At 41.8% G+C, this 14,456-nt stretch overlaps 1 protein-coding gene across 1 annotated transcript in view; it reads right to left on the bottom strand.

Moving 5' to 3' along the window:
• Positions 1-3,394: 3,394 nt before the first annotated feature.
• The window catches only part of SLC12A2 (solute carrier family 12 member 2), a 46,455-nt gene continuing 35,393 nt past the window's right edge, over positions 3,395-14,456 (bottom strand). Inside the window, exons 22-29 of the mRNA XM_070742838.1 lie at positions 12,605-12,730; positions 11,600-11,647; positions 10,803-10,925; positions 10,579-10,690; positions 8,289-8,375; positions 7,862-7,997; positions 7,676-7,743; positions 3,395-5,926 (exon numbers count right to left, since the gene is read on the bottom strand). Coding sequence (XP_070598939.1) covers positions 5,791-5,926; positions 7,676-7,743; positions 7,862-7,997; positions 8,289-8,375; positions 10,579-10,690; positions 10,803-10,925; positions 11,600-11,647; positions 12,605-12,730 — 836 coding nt within the window. The 3' untranslated portion in view covers positions 3,395-5,790. The remainder of the gene's footprint in view (positions 5,927-7,675; positions 7,744-7,861; positions 7,998-8,288; positions 8,376-10,578; positions 10,691-10,802; positions 10,926-11,599; positions 11,648-12,604; positions 12,731-14,456) is intronic.

Consider the following 14,456-nt stretch of genomic DNA (forward strand, 5'->3'; position numbering starts at 1 on the left):
AGGTATATTGTCTAAAGAGTCACTTTGACTTCCGGAAGCCCCTGTTGGCCCCTCTGAAGGGGCGGCGGCCCTGGAACGACTTAGTCCGGTCTGCTTGGAAGGACCTGTCTGACCTGAAGGATCCCTGGTTGAAGGAGCCCTGAAAGTATGGCCTCGATGTTTGGGTGTTGGACGAGGAGGGCTCCGCTCGAAAGGGCTGGCGCCGTTGGTAGGGGGTGAAGCGTCTGTCCTGCTTCCTGTTAGCCCTGGGCATCACTTTTTTCTTGTCCTTGTCCTCGACTAGGACATCATCCAGGACTTCCCCAAACAGCTTCTTCCCTTTGAATGGAGCGGAAGCCAGACTCCATTTGGATTTGACATCCGCCTGCCAATTGCGAAGCCAAATGAGTCTGCGAGAGGCCACAGATGACGCCATTGCGCGTGACGCGAACTTTGCAGCATTGACTGTGGCATCCGCCGAAAATTCCGTGGCCGCCAGCAATTTATTAAGGTCCTGGCGAAGTCTCCCGTCCTCGGGATCGGCCCTGGTCTGGATTTCCTGTATCCAGAGTGTCATGGCTCGGTTGAAGAACGAGGCCGCCGAGGCTGCTCGTACGGCCCAGGCCGCCATCTGGTGGGTCCTGCGCACTACGTTCTCCGCCCTCTTGTCCTCGGCCTTCAATCCTTCTTGCGATTCAGACGGAACGAGGGCGTTGGATACCAGGCTCGTTACGGGCTTATCCACCGCTGGGAATTCCAGTAGGTCCTCCATCTGCTGGTCGAAAGTGTAAAACTTCCGGTCAAGGTTGGAAGGGCCCTGACCGGCAGCGGGATTGTCCCACGGGCGTTGGATCGTTTCCAGGAACAGATGGGAAGACGGAATGTTTACTGTCTCCTGCTTGGGGAAGACAAACAGACCTCCTGTTGGTGGGGCTGTTTCAGATGAGCCCACCTGGCCTTCTCCCGCTTGGTCAATGGTGAATTTTGCCTTATTCAAGAGCACCCTGAATAGGGAGGACTTAAAAAGGCCCGTGAAGCTGGGCTGTTCCGGTGGCTGATCGTCTCCGGACAGGTCATCCTCTGCTGCGCTAAAGTCATCTCTGGATGAATCCTCCTCCTCCATGGATTCCATCAAGGACTGCGTAGCCGGGGCCCTCCAGGGGTCTCTAAACCTCGTTGGAGGGAGACCCACTGGAACCTGTTGTTGCTGTGCCCCAGTGGCCAGGCCCTGGGTGTATACATTGGAAATCAAGTCCTGCAGGGCCTGGGGCATGCTTTGCCAAGTGTCTTGAGGGTTGCGCAGGCCTGCAGCAGTAGGTGTGAAAGTTGCCGCCTGCGCATAGTGCGGGGGCTGAGAGGGTGGAGAATAAGCAGTCCAGCCTGAGGATTGCCCTGCCACACCGCCTGATCCAGCTCTAGGTGGTACCCAGGCCGGAGTTCCTCTCTCTGGGGACCAGTCTCGCTCTGAGGCTGAAGTAGATATCCCGAGAAAGACCATGGGGGAGGCCATAGGGGAACTGATAGGCAGTGGCTGGCTGGGAGGAAGGACCGGTCCCGATGCCTTCTGAGTAGCCTCCAGCTGCTTCTCAAGCGCCCTGATGCGCTTCTCCGCTTCCCTCAGCGATGCCCCCTGCAAGGATTTTGACTTGGAGGTCTTTTCCTTGGGGGTGCTAGGTCTGGTGGCGGTGACCTCCTCCCCACTCTGAATTGCCTGTTCTGCCATGCCCAGGATATTACTCACAATCCTTGTGTAATGGCTGGTAAAAACCGCTGCGTAGCGCCAAAAGCTCCGTAGCAATGTTAACTTCCGAGGATCAAAAGTGAAAATGTGGCAGAGCCCCCTTCTGCGCCTGCGTGTCTCCCAGGCAGGCCTCAAGGGGGGGTTGCTGTGCCTGGGTAAAGCTCCGATCGGGAGACCTTACCAAAATGGCCGCCTGCCGGTTCCCATGGGAACGCGACCTGATTGGGTGGGAGGGGTTACCGGTTGCGTCCGGACCCTCCCAAGATGGCCGCCGCTCATTGTCCGGGCGACCTCACCAACATGGCCGCCGGCTGGTATCCCTGGCAACCTTTTGTGTACAAAACATGGCCGCCGATCGTTGCCGTGGAAATGAGCGGGAAGGCTCAGCGATTCCCGCTTTCCACGATCGGGGCCTGAAAGGGGCCGAATGCTTCTGGAGGAGCCGAGCCGCCGCTGGAAACCTTCATACGTGCGCCTCGCCTCGCCTGCCATTGTTGGGGGGGGGGCGGAACGCTCACCCCCCTCACGGGCCACTGGTAGGGAAGCCGCTTCCCGGCCCTATGGTATATCCGCCGGGGGAGGAGCAGACCCCCCCACGGCGTCAACCATGTCCTCGTCCTCCGGGCGCTACCGCGGGGGTAGGCTACCCGGGGGCTCTCTCCCGAACCCACACTGGCCCCTGTAACGTTTTCTGTTCCCTCTGTGTGGGTCCCGAGTGGGGAGGAGCAGCAGGCAACTGGGTAAACCCCCTGGAGGTTTGAACCCAGAGCCGCCCGAGGCAAAATACCCCCAGCTGCACCTAAGGGGAAAAGGAAAGGAGAGAAACAAGTTAGTATATACACATACAAATCCAAGTAAGCAATAAATAAATAAATAAATTACAAGGAGAGCAAACTCAGAAGTCCCTTTACTGCGACTGAGTTTTTTAGACTGGAGGGCTAAGGGGGAGGCGGTGCCTGCCTAATAATTAATATTTAAATTAAACTCAGTCCCGACCAATCAGACTGAAGAATAACCCATCTTGGACTCTCCTTGCAAGTGCATTGGAGAATAGTGTGGCTCCTTTGGGCTCTTTTCTTAAGGATAAGTGCTAGCTATACTTGCCAAGCCAAGGAAATCTTTCTGGAAACATTACAACTGTAAGGTTTCTGAGATAAATGAAGTTTGGCAGAACTGGTGTCAGGACACAGACACTCTCTGTGGCCAGGATGAGTGGGTGGGTGATTGACTGGGGAGAATGGCACAATAATCTTTGGATGGGACTAGATGTTTTTGAACTTATATACAAGTTTCAAACTTAAGAATGAGTTCATTCATAGATAAACTGCCGGGGGGAGGGGGGAGCTCTGCCTTTTTCTTATCTGTAACAAGCAAGACTGCTGGCCTAGGTTGATCCTGCCAAGTAATTCATATTTGGCCTGTGTGCAGACTGATAGAAGCAAGTAGCTGTTTAGGCAGATTCCCCTGGAGAAGGAAGTAGATCAACTATGACAGATCAAAGTTCTCTTATCTGGAGACGACAGAAAGAGTGTAAATGGCTGCTTAAAATATTAAACCTGCAATAGCCAAAGCAAAGGTTATGGAAGGAAAATGGTCAGAACCTCACTGAAGTAAGGGTGGGAGGGTGGGTGCAGGGGAAACACTGTCAATAAAAACAAAATTACTTAGATTAAATGTATTTAATTCATTTCCATTTATTGCAGTGATCTTTCTTCAGTACAGTATAAGAGCTGCAATACTCCATGTTGTTAAAACATTAGAAAAGTCATAACTGTAGGTAACAGTTACAATACATTATCAAAATATGACATAACATTTTTGGACTGTTGATAGTACCAACCAAAGCTCAAGCTTTAAATTAAGACCGTAGTTTCATTTTTAAATAAACAAAATAGCATATAAAATAATTGTGTAAAAAGGAAAGACAAACATAATGAAAATAATAAATAATCAATTTCTTCAACTATTTTCTAAGCACTTCCAAATTTCACAAAATAAATTTATAAAAATGATATTGCTGAGTGTCAATGGAAAACTATTTCAAGTTATTGATTGAAACTTAAAAAGCATCCAGAAGAAATTTAAATTTATAGTAAAGAGAAACTGGAATGGCTAAATTTGCTAACAAGTTAATAATATATATTACCTGGAGAGCTTTAATAATGTTATAATCAGGATTTGGCATTTTGCATTTCTAAAATTGGAAATTCTCAATGGATAAAGAACTTTTAAGTCACAGACTACATTTGGTACCCATCAATAGATCCAAATGTTAAAGTAATTATTTCAGCCACCATACACAGACAGAAATGCAATTCCTTTCTTTTGCACATCACAAATAATGGCTGCCCTGCTACATGTCCAAGTGCATTTCTTCTGGAGGGTGACCACTGTTTTCTATCCTATTCTAAGTCTGCACTTAACAAAAAAGGAAAAGGAAACTTTGCTTCACTGAATAATTTTACTTTTTCTCTCATCACAGCAACAATCAACCAATCTGGTAGTAATCAATACTCTATTTGCAATGTGATTTTTTTTAAAGAAAAGTAACAATAAACTATTATAAAGTTCCAATTTCCTTTGAAAAATATATCCTGGCAATGAATTACTCTATGTGGCAGCCAACATGTATTGCACTTCTGGAAAAAATAAACAATCGGCATTAGAGCAGTAGGTTACCAAAGGTAATTACAATATGCAAGAATCCTGCTGTCCAATTAACCAGATCTTCCAAAACAATTATTTGTTCAGATAGTTTGATTTTACTTAGCAAGAAAGCTGTGTTTTTATATGCTATGTGTTTACTTGCAAACTCTGAAATCATAGATCTTTGATCTAATATGGTGCTCTGTATTAAAAGCCAAAAGTTGAAACATATTTTAGGCAATTTACAGGTAACAGATATAAGCGTTGTTACTAATTATTGGATAAAGCCTCAAGAGATTCTTCAGGAAGCAGTTCATAGAATAAAAAAATATAAAGCAATTGAAATATATACCCATCCATAAACAGAGGGCACACAAACGGGCAGTTCTGGAATACACCTTCATCTTATCAAATTAAAAAGCTCAAGAGAACCAAACCTGAGTGTTTAGCAAGAGTTTTAGCAGATTTTAAATAAACTGCCCTTCGATGCCCTTGGAACAAAACATGGTCCCACAGAACTACAGAACTACTCTTTATCCCTATGGTCCCCCCCCGAAAGGGCACACACAGTATTAGTCCCAACACCGATGGCATCCTGTGACAAAAGCACCCTTTGACAATGGAGCTGCATAATAAAATCTGGCCGGTTAATCTTCTGTCATAGGACCCCAAAGAAAACATAGGATGGGATGGAATTGGAGAACATCAACAGTTCTCAAGTACATCTTTCAGTAGTAAAAATTGAACATTACAAAGTCCTCAATGCTAACTGCATGAATTTGACTTTAGCATAAAGTCTTACCTCTTACCAGTTACTTCTTAGGTCTAACCAGTCTCTTAAACAGACACATACACAAACCACAGACACACAACCCCTCTGTTCCAAATAATAAGAAACATACAACAGTCCATACTAATACCTTCATGGAAGACCAGAACGCAGCATCTTTATTATTGTAAGATGGAAGAGTCTAGAAACTAGAGGAAGTTTGATCTAATGCTTTAACCAATGGCAGACTGACGTTACAAATTTACAAAACGATATATGGATGAAATTTGGTTAACTTCAGAAGGCACCTCAAGGCTAAAAGGTTTTTATAAATCTATAACCCTTTCATTGATCAAAAATAAACACTTTATTGCTGCTTTTCAAGTAGCAAAGAAAAACCTGTTTATTTATTCTTTACTAAGGAATCGTCCCCCACTTAGCAAGATTAAATTACAGAAGAATTGGAAAAAAATGGAACTTCCACAATTTTAGGAGTATAGTGACTTTCCTCGTGTGCTTTTGAGTCAGGGGAATAGTGAGAAAGTTATCACTTTCTGCCTCTGTGTGAGGTTAATATTTTAATTGAATTTCCCAGTCCCTTTCCTCTAGGCACTGAAGTACCATTTCTTCCACGTTGCATTTTGCACAAGAGAGTTTATGAATAGAAGGTAAGAACACTTTGATGATTTCCACGGACAAGGAGAATGGGTGGCAGGTCTTTTGAAAGAGCTTCTATCCAGGCCATGTACAATGCACTCGATACGGCACTTTTTCGTGCAACTGGTAAACTCCTATTAAAAAACAGAGGGAAGGGGTTAGAATTGGATTATGTAATCTAATTTAAACTGATTTGGCAACCAAAATATTTTTTTTTTATGAAATGGTTTTAGTCAATGTTGTTCGTTGCACAGTATTATAAACAATTCTGATGAAAGCAGTTTTAAAATTTTTACTTGATTTATTATTTCTAGTAATCACCCCCAAGTTCTTTCCCACAGGAAGAGCGCACACAGGAACTTCATGAGAAATGGGGGGACTCACAGCAGGCATCTCTAAGCTAGGCAGATTCAAACTAGGAAAATCTCTCATCACGTCTCCTGTTGCAACATTGGCTTTAAAGGAAATGAATTGGTCCCAGAAGCCTACTGACAACTGTTCTGCCGGGCTCTCTGGTAGGAGCCTCCCGAAAATTCAAGGATACAAATTGCAGACATACACGTTTGAAAATTCAAAACAATGTTCTTTATCACAAAATTCAAAATAAACTAAGCACTCTTTGTATTGCAAAGAGCACTCATCCCAAAACAACCGGGTAGTCTGTACAATTTCCCTTAAGCAGTCATTAAGTACTTAGCTAGCAGCAGTGAAGAAACTTCACCCCTTCTTCTTCCAACGAAGTGAGACACACACACACACACACGTTGCTCTGCTTTGGTTTCAAAGGAATGAAAAAATCAACAAACAAAGTCCAGAAAACAGCAACACACGATTCCTGAAGAACTGCGATCAGATACTCTTTCACAACGTCCAAACCCACACGCTGCTATTTATAGCAGCAGCCCTAATTACTGGAGTCCCACCCAACCACGGGTGGCCTCCTTTTCTCTTGTAATAATCCTTCAGTTGTTGTCTCCTATGCATTATTCTACGCATGCGTGGATGTGTCATTAATTCTTGTTCAGAATCCAAAGATGATACAGATGATTGATCTCCTCCTGGGCTGTCTGCCAAGCTCCCCTCTTCCCTGTCACTCATGCTGCCTTGGTCAGAGGAGGCTTCATCGGCAGATTCCATCGGGAGCAAAACAGGCCTGCGGCATGTGGATGTCTCCCCCACATCCACCTGCATATTCCTTGGGGCAGGAGCTGGGCCAGAGCTAACCACAACAACAACCAGCACAATAACCATATAATTGGCATTATTCTACAAGGATGAGGTTATCTTACCAATGAACTAATTATCATGTTTGTCCTAGATGCAGCTTGAGTCATCTCAGAAAGCCTCTAAAGTAGCCCATTCAAGGAGTGATCAAGGTTAGACTGGAACTGGTGCAGGTGGGATGTGCAAGTGGCTGGTGAGGTGAGTACAATGGGACTCGGGGGGTTATGTGAATGGGCAACGAAGTGTAGCATGACCATGGACTGAGGGAGCAGGTCCCCAGTGAGGCCTAGCGAGGGTGAGAGAAGGTGCACAAGGGTGCCACAGCACAAGAAGCCCTGGAGTCATGGTGCCTGTCCCCATGGCCAGGATGGTAAACCCAGTGGAGAGGGTAAAGCAGGCAAAGACAACAAAGGTCAGCTGGGGGAGTGGTCATAAATGAGAACTGGCACAAATTACCATGTGACCATGAGCGTATTACAATGATTGTAAGTTCAAGGATCAGTCACTTTTTCCATTTTTTTCCACCACTGTTGCAACTTTGAATACTCACTGAATGAATGAACATTAAACAAAGACTATCTGTATAACACTTTTGAGTGATTTGTTATTTCAAATATTTACTGGAAAGGATGCCAAGAATTACAGAAATGAGTACTTACATAACAATTAGATTAGCTGTGCTTGAATGTTCTTTCAGCAATTCATTTAATCTAATCTGACGGTTACTCTGTAAGAAAAATGAAAGCATTACTGATCTCTGAAAGGCAAGTAACCATTTTAAAATAAATTTGGAAAACTGATGTAACGTTCAAAAATTTGTACATGTAGAAAAGAATCCTAGATACCTTGGTTTTATATAGCTCAATTTCGTTATCTGTGATTCTCCAAGGTTCATCTTCTTTCATTTTGTCTGCAACATCTTGCTCTTTATCATCTTCATGAAGTCTGAATGGTTCAATCATTTCTTCAAAGGCTGCAATACTGACAGTTATTTGATCACAGAGTTGGAATGTATCAATGTTCGGTTTTAACCACAATATCCATAGTAAGGCACATGACTAGCATGTCACATGTCATATAACACCATTAAAAACTATTTAAACAGTAGCATGACATTCGTATAGCACTTAATGATTCTGTTTTTAATAACAATTCAGTCCATGTTCTGTAAATGCCATTTCTTATCCAATATGTTGGATATTTTAAAATATTAATGTAATATCTCATTTAAATTACATAGAAATTGATATTGGAAATTAGTATGCAACTTACTTTTCTTTCTTTGGTTTTGTATTGATATCACCAAGGACCATAATATCTTGAAAGTCTATCCGAAATTTGCTAAGCAGTGTTGCCATCCTGAAACGTAAAGGAGGAGACCATAATTAACAGTGGAAATTTAGATCCAATTCTGAGCTCCATAATTTAAGGATATCGATAAGCAGGAATGAGCAGGCACAGCATAGTAAAAAAAATGTATGAGAAAGGCTAAGGGGCACTGGGTGATGTTCGTCCATCCTGTTTGAAGAGGACCTTGACATCTAATGGGTTGTGGGCAGTATATGATGTGTCCGCGTACAGGCTTTCAACGTGTCTTTGTATTGCTTCCTTTGCGCCCCCCCCCCCCCCCCGTGCAATCGCTTTCATTTAGACAGCTCACCATAGAGGAGCTGTTTAGGCATGTGATGGTCTGGCAACCAAGCAACATGGCCTGCCCAATGTGTCTGGGCTTTCATCAGCACGATGGGGTACTGAAGCATTGGGTACGGCTAGCCTGAACAGCAGACGATAATGGCTGCTTGGAATTCTCTGAAAGGCTATTGTGTAGGAAACAGAGCTGAACATAAGAACATGAGAAGAGCCATGCTGAATCAGGCCAAAGCCCATCAAGTCCAGCAATCTGTGTCACACAGTGGCCCACCAATTGTACATGGGGATCTTGAGCAGAAACAGAAGGCAACCCCCCTTTCCCTTGACCTCCAACAAATCGTACTCAAGGGAATCCTGCCTGCCTCAACCAACACAGAGGCGGCACATGGACATCCATTTCAATGACCACTGATACACTCGGCATCCATGAATCCGTCTAATACTGCCTTGAAGCTATCCAGGCTGACAGCTGTCAAGACATCTTCTGGAAGTGAATTCCATAAACCAATGACCCTCTGGGTGAAGAAATATCTCCTTTTATCTGTCCTTACTTTTTTACCTATGAGCTTTAGGGAGTGCCCCCTCATCCTAGTATTGTGTGATAGAGAAAAGAATTTTTCCCTGTCCACCTTTTCTATCCCATGCATGATTTTATACACTTCGATCAAGTCATCCCTTAAACGGTGTCTTTCAAGACTCCAGAGACCAAGGCATTGCAACCTGGTTTCATAAGGGAGGTGCTCCATTTCCTTGTTGCTCTTTTTTGCACCTTTCCCAGTTCCATTATATCCTTCTTGAGGAGTGGTGACGAGAACTGTACACAGTACTCCAAGCGTGGTCTCACCATCGATTTGTACAGAGGCAATACAACACTTACTGACTTTGCTGAACAATGAGATAATTTCAGAAGACAGAAGCAGCAGCAATGACTTTAAATGACAAGGCATGGTAGACATCAGGAATAAAATCTTGATGACAGAACTGTCAACAATGAAATGTATAGTGCTTTGGAAGTTGTGGATCCTCTTTCAGAGGAGGCATTTGAAATAGAAACTGGATGGGCCTCTGTTAGGTAGATTGTTAATATAGGCAGACCTCAACTTATGACTATAATTTAGCTCAGAATGCTGGTTGTTAAGTGAGTCATCATGTGATCCTCATTCAATTGTATGACCTTTTTTGTGGTCAGTAAATGCAGAGTTTGTAAAGCAAACATCATGGTTATTAAATGAACATGGTCATGGTTGTTCAGCAAATCCACTGTTCACAAGCATTCCCCCACCTCCACCCCGTAAACTGGAAGTAACTGCCAAGTTCTGGCAAAACCCGTCATTAATCACAGTCACATGACCATAGGACATTAAACAGCCATAAATGCAACATGGTTGCCAAGGGCCCAATATGTGATCATGTGACTAGTTTGAGCCATGAAAACTTTGAATCTGGGTTGTAAGTTGCTTTGGGGAGATCCACTGTAATTTCAAACAGTTGAACTTCAAAAGGATTTCTGTAGTAGATTTCTGCACTGTGCAGATGTTAGACTAAATTATTTCTTCCAACTTTTACAGTCTAGGAAATGTACAGGGTAAAATATTTTGTATGAATTTTTAATATATTCTAAATCTAACAAGTAAAAATAGATACAATTAATTCTTCATCCCACTTTTACTTTCATAAGCAATTCCTTATAAATGCCAAAGTGCTTAGAAGAGGATCACCAAAACATAGGAGCTATATATGAACTTTTCATTCATTGTGTCTTTCACAATCCATTGTAATTATTCTAAAGCAATTTATGAAGGTTGATATAAAAATAATACAGATCAATGCACTGATTGGGTTTGATTAATTGATTTGGTTAAAATGGAAATAAATCTTAGCCAAAGGAACTTTGTTAATTGATTAAACTCACGCTCTTCTATCATGGTCGATTCTATTTATTTTTCCACCAATGAACACCCTGATCTTGCAATCTTTCCATTTTTTCTTGGTTGTCAGAAGATATGGAATCAAAAGCGTTAAGCCTAGAGGGAAGGAAAAAACCCCCTAATATTAGTTTGGAGCCGATGCTGGCAAAGAAATACCAGATAACATTTCTAATTTTTTTGACATGGTTTTTTTTTAAAAAAGTCTTACCCCCATCATCAAAGAGCCACCAAACATCAATGTAATTTTTGCCTTGCTTTTTCTGAAATTGGGAACTTGCGTCAAGCAGCTTTTGATCGGCCAAATTCAGAGGAACAGACGGGCCCTTAGGATCTGTAAAATTGAGAAGTGACATTTGGAAGAAAATGAAGTCCAAAATATCCGATCAGCCATCTCCATTCAAATTCAGAAGCTGGTTTACAAGGAATAGAAAAAATAAGAGATAAAGAAGATATGTTCCAAAAAATATGGACCTTATATCACACTTGATTTTTTTTTAGTCACATTGCATGGCTTTGAAGCTCCCAATATGCAGTGCAGGTGACTGCTGAGAGGAGTGGAAGTGTACATGAACGGTCAACCACTTTTTACTCCACTATCTAGATCTGTATTTCTCTGTTGTTGGCAGCTTTAAGCTGTCACAGAATTCCACAAGCAGACAGAGTAAAGCTACAAAATCTTGAGAAACACTGATCTAGATATTGGTCATGGCTTGAAATAATTAGCATCACTTTTATCAGCTATTTGGAACAATGAAACACATACACTGTAATATTAGCCTTACATTTTAGCACAGCAATAAAATGTGATTTAAGTAAACAAGTTACTGAAATTTTAAAAAAAAATCCTAATACTGTCATAGCCAAAACATCCACTCAAGTTCCCAGGAAGTCTGAATTATTAACATGATAAACAATATACAAATAAGGTATGAAAGAAATAATAAATGGACACCGACAGAAAGGGAAAATGGATTCAACAAAAAAAAAAGATGGAAAATGGCCTGCCTTTTTTCAAAAGTGGCTGTGTTGGAGTCTTGACATCATCTTCCTCTTCTGGACAAGTTTTAAAAGTAAACAAAAAATGAAAAAAGGTTATTTGCAATATCAATGATAATGGGCCACTGTTTAACTGTTCAATGGTAAAATCAAATATGAATTAATACATGCTATCATGTTATTAATTAGCATATTCACTACTTTTCTTTATACCACTACACTTTTTTAAAAACAAACAAACATGTTAGTACTGAAATAAATGTCCACTATATCCCTCTCTCTTTGCACTAGGCATACAAACACACACATGCATACAAATACACATACACACAAAAATCTTTTTATCCAGAAAAAAATATTGATAGAATTTAAAATTCTACATTAGCTTAAGATGGAAAGAGGTTGAGTAAATCCATGATAAGTCTCACATTTAACTCAAGACAAGCTGTACCACTGGGCAAATATGTAAAATAGACTAAGTCTACACGTGACTATAACCACATATTTTAGACTTGGCAGAGCCAATATATTTATCTATTAAGTTTAATCCACATTATAATCAACAAGCTTGCCATAATCATATCAGCAACCCCTTTGGTGCAGTAACTCAATGTACCAAAAACTTTATTTATTCATTTAGTTTGTAATGAATAACCTTCAGTAACACACTATGCTAACTAAGCTGAAAACTGCTGGTTCTGAAATTATCACCAGCTTCAAACTTTGTAATATGAAACAAAATGTAATAAGAAGGAAAAGACTTTAATTAACATATTCCCTTCCCCAGATATATGGCCAATAAAAATCTGGACAATTGTTCCATTATATAACAAGGAGTCTCAGGTTTAAATAAACAGATCAGTTATTGTTTGGAGTCAAATCTACATTGTAGGGTTGGTATAATAATTATGTGTATGTTTGTCTGTGTGCACAGATAAACCTATATGAAAAGTACTATACATGCTACCTTGAGTTCCTAGAAAAAAAGTATACATTTACAACATATATAGTTACCTTTAGGAATATGTCCTTTTTCACTAACAGGCTTAGAAGTTACCGTATCAGTCTTCTTGCTGTAATCAACATTTACTATAATGTCTTTGGTTACTGGTGATTTCTCTTGAGATGACAATAAATCTTCTGTGAACATTAAAATATATGATTCAATATTTATGCAAGGATAGGTTGCTATTTAAAACCATGATTTTCCCAAGAGGAATCTCAACTTTGGCTTTAATGAAAGAAAGTATAGAACTTTAAATTAAAAACTGAAAAACATTTCAGTAATAGTATATATATAATTCCATTTAAACAAGGAATTCAATTAAAGAAGATTTATATACTGTTTCTAGGAATTTCCTAAATTTACTGAAAACATTTGCTGGAAAAGAACCAGGTTTATCAGACAAAGAAAATGCTGATCCAAATGATGCAATTAGCCTTGCTCTGTATCAGAAGACTCTCTAGCTGGAAAGCACAATGAGTTCTTCAGAAATAACAAAAGGATTGAGAATCACAGCTGCCTCATCTGTGGCAGAGTGACCAGGATACAAAGGGCGAAGGGATCTAAGAACATATTGAAGATGTTTGTAACAACAGAGAAGGAAAAGCGTATTCAAAGTATGGCCCACTGGGGTTGTGAAAATCTACATCCCTGAATGATTTATTATGGCTACTTTGTAGAAAAAGTTGGCCTTTTAAGTTTTTACCGCTGAGACAATTACCATATTTTTGGTGTATAAGATGCACTCCCCCTCTCCCAAAGTGGGTGGAAATGTCTGTGTGTCTTATAGAGTGAATGTTGAAACCCTAGTCACTCGCCAGCTCCCATCCTTCTGCCTCTGCCTCCAAGCAATTTGCCTCCTTGCAGCAAACAGCCTTGTCAGCTTCAGTGCAGCCTGATTTAGTACGAGCAGCTGATTGGCAGTTGGATCGGCCTCCCAGAATACCACCTATTAGTAGCTCCAAGCTGCAGGGATCGTCACTGCCTATCATTGCTACCATGCGCCACTTTCGGCTTCTGCGTGTCCCATTTTCAGCCTCCGGGCATCCCATTTTTGGCCCATTCCTGGCAGCAGGGATATACGGAGGCGGAGATCCCCGCTGCCTGGAATGGGCCAAAAAGTGGAAGTGTGAAGGCCAAAAAGGGGATGAGTGGAGGCCAAAGTTCAAAATGGCCATAGATGTCTATGCTTCTGAATACCCCGGAGGTGCACTTATTAGTAGAATCCAAATAGTAATCTGGAGCAAGTAAGGTTTTAATGATGGCAAGCATTATATGTCATAGTCCACTGGCTCTGAACCAAAGACTGAAATAACTGCAGCCAGTAGTTCTAACTAAATTAAGCTGACTGATCTTGTAATCAATGTTATATGCAGTATATTATATTATTATTATTTATTAGATTTGCATGCTGCCCCTCTCTGAAGACTCGGAGTGGCTCAAAACAGCAAAGCTCAGTACAAATCCAATGATTAAAAAACAGTTAAAACCCTTAATATAAAAACAGTAATACACCCCAAACAAACCATACATAAAACGGAACGGCCAGGGGGAATCAATTTCCCCAATTTCCCCATGCCTGGCAGCAGAGGTGGGTTTTTAAAGGTTTGCGAAAGGCAAGGAGGGTGGGGGCAGTCCTGATCTCTGGGGGGAGTTGATTCCAGAATGTTGGGGCCGCCACAGAGAAGGCTCTTCCCCTGGGTCCCGTCAGATGACATTGTTTCATCGACGGGACCCGGAGAAGGCCAACTCTGTGGGACCTAATCGGTCACTGGGATTCATGCGGCAGAAGGCAGTCCCGAAGGTATTCTGGTCCGATGCCATGAAGGGCTTTATATTCACACTGAAGGTGGCTACTAGATT

The sequence above is a fragment of the Erythrolamprus reginae genome, chromosome 2 (assembly GCF_031021105.1).
Source record: "Erythrolamprus reginae isolate rEryReg1 chromosome 2, rEryReg1.hap1, whole genome shotgun sequence".
In the NCBI taxonomy this organism is placed as follows: Eukaryota; Metazoa; Chordata; class Lepidosauria; order Squamata; family Dipsadidae; genus Erythrolamprus; species Erythrolamprus reginae.